Here is an 11,695-nt window from a genome sequence, read left to right as displayed (position 1 = left end):
ATTCCAACACATTCTGAAAATACAATATGAAAATTGACGGTTCATTTACTAGATATGTGTACTTTAGATATGGTACAATATATATACGGACAAAGTTTTGGGAATAAAACATACAAATTTTCAAAATATTTCCAACCTGACTTTGCACCAATTCGGTAGAATGCCCCATATACACCTAACCCCATGTGCTAATGTTCTATTTATGCTTACACACGTGTAAACACATAAATATAAATTGATGACCCTCACCAATACTCACATTTGACTCATTATCAAACTGGTCTCTCTACTGCAATGATACTGTGAATAATTTAATGATACTCCTAAGTGATACTGAGAAGTTGTATTGTTTGATTCCTTCTTATAATTTGATAGAACATAAATACAACTAATTGAATCAGTGTGATAAGCCTGATGCCTTCGCCATTTTCTTTTGCGGCAGTAGCGTAGCTCTTTGACCAGTAAAACTGTGCTTGCATTATAGCCTACGTCATGTATGAATGCCATAAGATTTAAATTTTTTTTTTTTTATCACTTCCAGGAAGTCGTTTAATAACACTATAACACAATCCTCCTGGATGTATATTGCAACAATGCAAAATGTTTGCCATGGACCAAAACATCTCTGCCCACTGTTTAGGCTACACCAAGTGTTGAGAGGACGTGATTTGTTTTAAATATTTATAGTTTATCCTATCTGTGAGCCCCCGGCCCATATCATCCCATATCAGAACTATTTTTGGATAGTTTTGGAGGTATAGCTTATCCTAATTAAGCACATGGGTTTCGACATTGTTACAGTGCCAGCAGTGTAATTATCCGAATAATAAAGGGAGAAGGAACCGTGCAACACAATGTGAACACAGTGTGTCGCTCCTCCCCTCCACTGCTGGTACCGCATGCTTACATTCTGGACAAATTTTTTGCACGACGCTTGCAGCTGTTCCACCCACAAACGGGAGTCCCCTCGACTGTAACAGCACTGTCTGCGACTAGGCATAGTGGAAATCGCACCTGTGTCAAATACCAAATACGACGAAAGGAAACCTAACGTTAAACCCTGGCAATATATTAGGAGGAATGTGGATTAAGCTACAGGCGCGAGTGAGTGGTAAGTAGAATATCAAGTGTTAGGTCTGTTCATTGTTTAGAGTTGGTTAAAGTTATGCCATTGTACCGTGGCTGCATGTAGCTGAAGTCCATTGTCGGATGTCCTCTCTCCACCAGGCTATTAAATGATGCCCCTCCGATGCAAACGCACGGATGAAGGGTGGAATAGGATAGCCATTGATCAACTTGATTCATTTGGATATAATTGCGACAAGACGAATGCTTATGAAACACAAGTTACATATTTTTGTCTCATATCTTCTCTGTACTTGAAACAGTGATTACCTCCCGACAACATGACATCGGAGATAAACTTTACTGCACTTCTCAACGTGTCTGAAATCAATAACAACTCTAGAGGATGTTCCCTCACGAAGACCGGGTTTCAATTTTATTATTTGCCCACAGTTTACATCATAGTTTTCCTCACAGGCTTGATAGGAAATAGCCTGGCAATATGGATGTTCGTCTGCCACATGAGACCATGGAGCAGCATCTCGGTGTACATGTTCAATCTGGCACTGGCGGATTTCTGTTACGTGCTTTCTCTTCCCTTCTTAATTTTCTATTACTTCAATAAGACTGACTGGATTTTTGGCGACGTGCTGTGCCGGCTACAGCGCTATATATTTCACGTGAATCTTTATGGGAGCATTCTGTTTCTTACCTGCATCAGCGTGCACAGGTACACAGGAGTGGTCCACCCTCTCAAATCGTTGGGGAGGCTGAAGAAAAAGAACGCTATACGCACAAGCGCATTGATCTGGTTCGTAGTTACTGTAGGAATTTCGCCCATTCTGTACTACTCACGCACAGGTCCAAAGAGGAACTCAACAACATGTTATGACACAACTACACAGGACGAGCTTCAGGGCTATTTCATTTACAGTATGTGCATGACGGTTTTTGGCTTTTGCATTCCTTTTATCATCATCTTTGGCTGCTATGGATTAATTGTGAAGGCCCTGATATGCAATGACATGAACAATGCACCATTAAGGAGGAAATCAATCTACCTGGTAATCATTGTCCTGACAGTGTTCGCTGTTTCCTATCTGCCCTTTCATGTGATGAAGAATCTGAACATGCGGGCCAGGCTTTACTTCCAGAGCCCTGAAATGTGTGATTTCAATAACAAGGTATATGCCACTTATCAGGTCACCAGAGGTCTAGCCAGCCTCAACAGCTGTGTGGACCCCGTCCTTTACTTCTTGGCTGGGGACACATTTAGGCGGAAGCTCTCCCGAGCCACCAAAAAGACTTCTAGGAAGGGGGAGAACACCCTCCAGTCCAAGAGTGAGGAGACTGCACTCCACAGCCTGCCAGAGTCTGGAGAAAATGGACAACAGCGGCGCTGACTTTGCTCCTCTGAGTTGAAAATTGAGTGGACTAAACTTGTACATTTGTCAAGCTGCCCATTTAATGAACCCATGTGTGTTGATGTTTTGATAGCATGATTTCAGCCTTATGTCGCTGTGACCAAGTCATAGTACTGCATCATCTTAGCCAGTATTAACTAGGCTGCTCTTTTCTTGTGAGCTTCATGGATGGTTAACAAACTAAATGTTTGTTCATAATCAAAAGTATAGAGAACATTGAAGACCGTTGAACTGTCTGTTACTGAATGAGCATGTATTACAGCTGGGGTGTAGCCCCCAGGATAAACATAAATAAATGTTAATTATAATTCATAATTCATTTATGTAAGTGAAACAAACTAGAGTGAGACGTTTGAGAATGCCATTTTAAGCACTAACTCACATTTCCTTTATTAAACCTGAGATGCTCAAACTGAGTGTATGTAGGAACTGCAAAGCACTATGAATATTTTAATATTTTTGATTGTCAGCGCCACATGTTAGAGGTCAGTATATTTCTATTGAACAATGTGTTTGTCCCACACACATCAACTAGTCTTTTTTTCTGTGTAGTGTGAACCTCTGATAAAGCCATTATCACATGCACTGTAATTTTTTGTCTAAATTGAATTTCTTGGTGATCCATTTTTATAACTGAAGATCAACTAAAAAATGAAGAATTAATGAATGCTTGCTAGTTGATAGTCCAATGTGTGTGTGTGTGTGTGTGTGTGTGTGTGTGTGTGTGTGTGTGTGTGTGTGTGTGTGTGTGTGTGTGTGTGTGTGTGTGTGTGTGTGTGTGTGTGTGTGTGTGTGTGTGTGTGTGTGTGTGTGTGTGTGTGTGTGTGTGTGAATTTCAGGGTATTTGCATGCAGATCACGTTTTGTGTGAAGATGTATGAAGTGGAATGTGTTTACCTCCTTGCTCATATTGTATTCAGCATCCCTGCAGTAATGTGTGTAGGGTGTGTGAATAATCAGAAACATTTAGACATCTTTGGACAACTTATGAAACCAATACCTTGCGTACAATTTTTCAGACATTTGCTCAGGTGCTGTCATTACATCTGTGTGGAATTGATATAGCAGGTATTGGATTATATTTAAGGATGTGCCAAAGGAAATGACATCAATTTAAGTTGACACCCAAAATATAAATCTGCAGTTAAGGAAATTGGCAGTGTTGATGCTAAGTTGCTAATTAGTGACAAGCAAAAGAGAATAATGAGAATGATGTCTGGTTTGCAAAGTGCAGATATATCAGAAAAAGCATACAGAAAAGCAAAAGAGAGCTGAACTTGGCAGTGTGCTATTGGTAGATTTTAGAAGTGTTTTTTGTATTAATTTTTAAGGCATTCTCCGATGTTCAAGAACTGTTATCCAGCAGGGCAGTGTATCAACTACTGTCAGACTTTGGGATGTTATGTGACAGAATGCATGGCTACCTCTCATCACCCTTTAGGTACTATGAGGGACATTGGATAACACCTATCCATATGCAGAATAATCAGCAGGGTGTGATTTTTAATACAGCTTGACTGTGCTGATACTGCTGTTGCAATAGTTCATCAATACTTTTTTTTTTTTAGATTTGATACATTTTAAGTTAAACATTCCAAAACATATTGCTAACAGCAACTTGAAATCAAACAGAGTTGGGGTTGTGTGTATTAAAGCACATTGTGTTATATGATTTCACACAATCAAATCTTTTTTTTTTTTATGATTTACTGCACTCTTGTGTGTCAGGAGTGTGTAAATTCATTGTGTAATTGTACCATTTAGTTTCACTCCCTTGAGAACCGGCTTTGTTTTTTTTTTTTCCCTGTGTGGGTTGATTTTCTTTTCATTTACAGAATAGGGGGGAAGGGGAACGAGAGAAGCATGAAGAGTGGCAACTTTTCTTTTTTTCTCCCTTCCAGCCTTTCCCAAGGCACCCTTTGTCTATGTGGACAAAAGCTCTGGACTTATTACTGTGGGGCAAGGAGCAAGACTGGGTAGCTGAGATCAGAGGCTGCCTCTCCACTGCTTCTGTTCTCTCTGGCACGGAGCACAGAATGCTCTGTCTAAACGCGCTGTATAAATAGAATGACTTATTTCCTGGCTTCCTGACGGCTGGAGTAGACATCCAAGTCATTGAAAAGGGCGCATTTTCAATTCAAATAGGTGGATGTGGTTCCTGTTGTTTTGTTGCTGTTTCAGCTGCAGTGAAGATCCAAACGGCAGACGTGTTAATGACTCAGAATATCTGAGAGGGGACCTTTGCGCTCACAGTGGGGTTGAGCTATTTACTTTATTAAATTAAGTTCTGTATCACTACACTTGCTATCACATGTTTGAGACTGTTTGTTTTGTACAGCTGTATATTCGTACGAGCTTTACTCAACTTGAAAGACAATGCCACTTTTACAGTAAGACTTGCTGAGGCATGCAACTTTACAAGAATTACCAGTCTATCTTCTTTCTAGCTCATGCTGTGTCTTTCTATGACACCATGCGTCTGCATTGGGCAACACAGGGAGGGGTCGGAAAAAAAGGAGACAGGGAAAGTGGGAAACAGGAATGCCACTAGTTGCACTTCAGGTAATAGAAGACATATAACCATGATATATGGAGTGGTGTCATCACGTTCTGCATGAAACCCAGGCATGGCCTCCATATTTAAAGCAGCAACGGAGGTTTGTTTAAAACTAGCAACTAACTAACTAACAGACTTGCCTTGCAAACATCAGCAACAGCACAGTTTCATGTGTACTGATAAATGCTAGCTAGTTTGCTGATATATGTATTGTGGCGAAATATATCCCAGAAAGCAGTACAAATCTACATGTCATTGCTTTAAATATAACTAGCATTTCTAGTGCCAGTGTTGTCAACACGGATGTTTCTGTTTCATAGTGATTTATTTGAAGGACGAGAGGGAACAGGATAGTTTCATTGAAATGAAAGCGCAATTCCCTTATCCACTTCATGTCCACTCTCAGTGACTCCCTTTTTCTGCCCTATGATCTTCCCTTTACCAGACTGCATATATATTATGACTCTTAAGGACTGTTAGTAGCATAAATCTTGAGCAGCAATCTATTTCAGTAATATGCTGAAGAGCAGTTATAAACAAATATTGTAGATAGAGTGCATTGACTTTTCTAATGAAGCTCTACCCATTTCACCCACTGCAATAAAATAGTACACATTATGCCTGAGTCTGTGGGCTCTCACACTTTCATAACATGCGCACATACCTGAGTGCATTTGAGGGTGAACGACGCCTCATTTGGGTGTGTCTGATCAAAAAGGTAGGCGTTGCTCATGGAAGTTGTTTTGAGGGAGATATTCTGCCACTTCCTAGTTTTAAACGTCTGGCTGGCGCATCTCATCTAGTCTCTGTACATTTTGACAGCATAACTTTGACCTCGCAGTTAACTCAACAAAATATGTTACCCAATGAAATGGCCATAAAGGATATACAACTGTGCTGAACACCACATAGACAGTGAATAAAGTAATTTATGATTTATTGGGGCCTTAATGCACAACCAAATGCTAGATAAAAAAGTGATATTTTTTGTATTTTACAGCATAGTACTCCCTCAGTTTAGACCACTAATCAACATGTCGTTCTCCCATTTAATATAGCCTTATGTCTCTCAGTATAGTGGCGATAAATTAGGCCTAAAGTGAGAAGGTGAGCAATTTCTTTCATAAATTTCAATTTCACTTTTCATGTGTTTTGTTGTTCACACATGCTAGGCCTACTGAAACTAATATATCAGTTGACATTTCACAGCATGTCTGCCCGAGTTTGAATTAGAGGCACCAACCACTTGAAGCTGTTTTTTTTTTCTGTAAAATACAACTTGTCATTGTAATAGACAATGATAGTGTCATGCAATAATTGCCATCATCATGCACGTAACAAATAGTAATAAATATTCAATGTATAAATGATGTAGAAGGCCAGAAAATATAAACCTTGCTTTTTATACCTGGAATTAAAATGCGTTTTGGGTGATCGGAATTGCAATCGGATAGTGCTTGACCACATGAAAGTACAGGTGTAAATGCACTCAAGAATCATTGAGGATAGATTGTGTAAGGGACGCATTGGGACAACACTGAACACAAGTGTAAATGAAATTGCTCTGTCAATCCACATTCAACAACTACGTGGGTGGAAGTACGTAATTGTGCAAGACTGTCCTTAACCAGTGAGGTTTTGAAAAGCAAGCAAACACAATGGGTGTTTCTCAAAGTCAAGGATGCTTCAGGATCCTTCAGAGGCTAGGAAAGACTCCTTCCTAGCATTCGGAGAACAAACAATGGAACCGTCTAGTGAGTGTACAGGTGTGCGTCATTGATAAGGTTCCACCTTCAAACTCTGCGCTACTTAAAAATAAAAAGGCTCTGATGCGTGCGCATAGGATTGTGGGTGCTTTAAAGCCTTTAAAGTGAGATTAACGAAATCAAACTTTCTGACAACCTTCCTAACACAGCCAAACATGAAGCAAGCGCATCACAAGACATAGCTAGACCTGACTAGACCAACAGAGAGCAGGCCAGCTCGGCACCTGACTTGCTCAGTTACTTGTTCGTTCTCTTGTTCAGTCATTCTCTCCTTTTCTCTTCCTATCCTCCGACAACGTCTTCTTCGGTTTCTTCGTCACCTCTGTCATGATGTCCTTACAGAGAATACTGCGCTAGCTTTCTCTTATAGACCATGCTGTGATCTACAGATGCCATTCTCCATATTACAAGTCAGTGTTCCACCAAAATTATTTTGAAGCTTGAAACGCAGCTGTCAATGATCCATCAAGGACCCTTTGTTGACTTTGAGATACACCAAATCACGCAGCTTCATGAATGGCTACCATTGTCTTCTATTCTTCATCTTCTAACTTTGTGTTTGTTTGGACCCGCACAAGGAGAGGATGATGTGACATGAACTGGACAGAGTGATCAGCCCCCAATCAGATCTCAATGTGGACACTGGAGACACATATTAATACCAGGTGGATACGAGACACATTTTAATGCCAGATGTAAAAATTCCCATAGAGAGCCTTGTCAGTTGCTCAGTATACATTTCCTGTAAGTTATCTCATAACCAAATCTATCTTATTAGCCTATATGTTCTGTATTAAACTTTACTGCAAATTTAGAAGGCGACCTAATTGCTACAGACAGATGAACAGAGGTACATGATAGATTTCCTTCGCCATCATTCACTTTTCACTGTCACACCTCCTCTCTCTGTTCTGCTGCTCCCTGTCCTGCTTGGCCAGTTTGTATTGAGCTTGGAAGCACAAAAAGAGAATTAATCGAGGTAGATGCCGAAACAAATCATAGTTTACAAAGTTTCAAATGTTATATTTTTTATCTTTGCTTGGTTTGTTTGCCATTTGGTATTATTCACTTTGCTCTGGACATGACATATTACCTGCAATATTATCTTTCCTCTTTCCTGAAAATGATTACATTATCATGAGTTACTCCATTGAAAGAATTGTCCTTGTCTTATCAATACTTTTTTCTTGTTCTTTTGTTGGGGTGCGGCTGGGACGTTTTCCAGTAAACTGTGAGTATTTCGTTATTTTGCGAGAAACTGCTTAGAAGATGAATTCAATATTTTTGTTTTATCGATCGATAAGCACATATACAACGTGTTTAATGGGATTTTTCCCCTGAAGACATAGGCTACCCATCCCTTCTAACCTCTTCACCTACCTTTCCACTATATTCTACATAAATCATTTCTTACTTCCGCACTTGCTTTATTAGGCCCATAGGCCTATATGTTAAATAATGTGAAGACCACAGCAATGATTACACTTTGGGGGTTTGACCTGTGCTGGGCTTTTATGAATTCAGCACGACATATTTCATAATTTCACAATCACAAATTTAGCAGTTTAAATATTTGTATAACCTGCACTGATGTCTGTTGGTCATAAACTAAAAAGATAAGTGGTCTGTCATCTCAGCGCAAGTCAAAATTCCTGCGAATATGATGTGATGATATGATACACGTAAATAACAATTTTGCCCAACTCTTTCCTTTAATGTGGCTCCATTTGCGGACTATCATTACGTCCTCTCAGCTTGTTGCCCTATGAAATTAGGGCCTAGTGTGTTTTTCCTTCTGTCCAGCATGCCGTTGGGAACTTAATATCAAAATGCATCAACACAGATTTATTCAACAAGCAGGCAACTAGCAAATGCTGCTTAGAACTTTATGCAGTGCATGTCATATACTAATGTATATTGCTCTTCTCTACAGAATGACCCGTCTTTTCATATCTTTCTCCAAAAGCATTTAGGTGGCCTGAAGGGCTTTCATGGTATTCATGGTTTTTTTGGAAGGCTACTGCAGATACAAATAAACTGTTTCAGACCAAATGGCTTGCTATAGTTAAACATTTTCCCTGAAAGATACTCTGTTTGACCATATTGAGCTTATTGGTGGCTCGAACACTAATAAATCAAGTTGAAACAGTATTGCAACCTATCACACTAAACTAAAAGAAGCCATTTTGAAAAAAAAAATAATCAAAACCAAAACTAAAGCAACTAACCCTGTATAAAACTGAATTTTCACAATGATCATTTCATTCAAATTATTATTTTTAGAATGTATTCCTTACAAGATAGTTATTATTGTATGTGTAAAATCAAGCATATCTCTTTTCTTTCAGGATCAAGAGTTTTTTTCAAATAAAGTGAATATTATTTGTGTGTGCCTGATAAAATTGATGACATGTAATTGGCTTCATTCAAATGTGAGCTTTAGGTGTGGAAAATTACTGACTCACACTTACTGAAGGATACCCTTGTTGTGAAGTTTAATGGCTAATATCACTGATCATGTCAATGTTGCGCCTGTGTCTGTGGTTTCACCAATGGCATTTGTAATTAAATCAAGGGTCTATATTACTTTATGTTATGTAAAAGATGTCCTTAAGATGTAACTTTCGTATTAGATATCTTGGCAATACTGTAAAGAAGAGGCTTTTGAAGGATTTTTTGCCTCAACTTCATCACTATGAGAGAAAAAATGCTAATGTTTGTGACATGTTTGTGTAATGTTTGTGTGTCTCTGTTTAGCCACTCTAAATACTGAGCCTCTCCACTGGTATTTATCTAAACTTTGCTATTAAGTTCTGTAAGTAAATGTTTTTCACACCCTAAGTTACATAATGAAATTTATTTCTCTACATCCTGTTCCTTTACACAATCAGAAATTGTTATGTTTATTCTCAAACTTCTCTGAGATGTCCCCAGGGATTTGTTTAGCAACGCAGTCACATGTAGTCTAGGCAGGAAGTAGGTACTGAGGAAGAACAGGAACTTGACCCTTCTGCTAGTCTGGCTGAATCATATGTGTACCGAAACACGCCTGCTAATTCAATAGTCAGGCCACATAGACACGACTCTCCCCCCTCCACCTCAATATTGACACATTTAACACACCTATGTTTGAAACTTGAATGGGCTGACATTGAATAAGCAAACAATTACATATCCGTCACAGCTTTTGGCGTACTTGTGCTTTTAACGGTTTACACACTTACAGTGAAGGTGTTCCTCCCATTCCAAATCTCGCTGCAAGTGAGCCTAAGATTTTAGTTGGCCGTGTTAGCAGGTAACACCACGAGGAGATGATCATAGAGTGGAGTTGATCTGATGCTGTACAGAGTTCATATCATGTCACAGACCTCAGTTAATAAACTTTCTTCATCCGAACAAATCTAAATAACTGAGCTATAGAACATTGGTATATTCTGCGGTGGGGTCATGGATCAAAGATCTCACATAGGGCTTGATTGTCTTCATGTGAAACTCTTAGCTAATAAAACATTTGCTGTAATCTGTTGTAGTTAGAGTATGTGTTGATGCTGTTCAGTCATTATGTCTGCCCTTTTCTATTTAATGCATGTTTCTTCAGGCATCAATTAAGAGAGGTTTATGTCATAAAAGTACAGTTATCTCATTAAATCAGCTATGTAAGACAACGAATATGAAGAGACACTAGTTGTGATCCAACTCATCATTGACTGTGTAACAGACTGACTGTCTCTCTGTGTGCGTCTATGTGTTTACTAAGAAGCTTGTAGTGGGAAAGAGAGGAAATAATTGCAAGTCATGATAACACAACTAGGCAGGCAGGCAAATCCCCCAGGTCTGTCTCAGAAAACCAGGCCTGCCTCATTTCCGAGATCCATCTGTGTCACACGTGTCACAGGGCTCATTTACCTCTACCCTGGCGGGTAGTGTCGCCATTGGCTACCTAGATGGGGATCAGATTAGATCCTTGTTCCGCAATTTGTTTATAAATTCACCCTGAACTACACTTTCCGGTATCTGTATTTTATCATGACAGTGTGTTGATGAAACAACATAGTGTGATAGCACTGCCAAGAGTATGTCAGAATTTATGGTGTAATGTGCTTACATGTTTTACTCTTTAGTGAGAGAAAACATTTTTCACCGTCTCTGCAGATGCCTGTCTCATCAGGTACCAAATATAAATCTAGCGTGAGGATCTGTCTACTAGGGGGATGTATGCTAATGCTGGTAGCGCATAGCAGCTCGGCCTCCTTATGAAGATAAGTTGTGTGTGTCCATAAATGTCTGTCGTACTGGCTCACCACTACTGTTGTATTAGCCTGCTCAGCACGGTAGGATTCTGCAATCCAGTTAAATTAATTTTGTATTATTTATTAACAATTATGGGTTCTTTGGAGAACCCCATCCTTGAACCCCCTGGAACATGTGCACATGCAACAGTTCCATTGAGAAGGAATAGAAGGAAAAGAGGAGAGCCAACGAGGATTTTGTATTGATTTAGTCATCAATATATCAATATATCTGTGATTGGAAATGTGCTAATGTAAACAATGGTAATAGATTAGTAGATACGTATGTCCTTCAGGTGGTGGTGGTGGTTTTAAGTTGATTGTCTCCAACAGATCCTAACAGGAACGACTAGTCTAGAGCTGGAGAGAGAAAAGAGAACAGAAACAACAGAAACACACACACACACACACACACACACACACAGAGACAGACAGACAGTGTGGGAGCCTGGCCTTACAAGGGTAAACAGTGGGTACACAAACTGGAAAAGAGCAGTCAGAAACAGGGGTTGCGGTGAATGTAACTCAGGAGTTTATTTTACAAACTGAGGGGGAAAAGGGAGGGGGCGCACAAAGGTAACTCAAAAAGCTTCAC

The 11,695-nt window shown here is 39.5% G+C and overlaps 1 protein-coding gene across 1 annotated transcript; it reads left to right on the top strand.

Moving 5' to 3' along the window:
• Positions 1-214: 214 nt before the first annotated feature.
• Positions 215-3,080, top strand: p2ry1 (purinergic receptor P2Y1). The gene is made up of 2 exons (XM_012832716.3): positions 215-1,111; positions 1,389-3,080. The coding sequence occupies exon 2, from the start codon at positions 1,407-1,409 to the stop codon at positions 2,466-2,468; it is 1,062 nt and encodes a 353-aa protein (XP_012688170.1). The 5' UTR covers positions 215-1,111; positions 1,389-1,406; the 3' UTR covers positions 2,469-3,080.
• The last annotated feature ends 8,615 nt before the right edge of the window (positions 3,081-11,695 follow it).

The sequence above is a fragment of the Clupea harengus genome, chromosome 9 (genome assembly GCF_900700415.2).
Source record: "Clupea harengus chromosome 9, Ch_v2.0.2, whole genome shotgun sequence".
NCBI classification, from domain to species: domain Eukaryota; kingdom Metazoa; phylum Chordata; class Actinopteri; order Clupeiformes; family Clupeidae; genus Clupea; species Clupea harengus.
The sequence above is the reverse complement of the archived record's forward strand: the minus strand, read 5'-3'. Positions and strand labels throughout refer to the sequence as shown.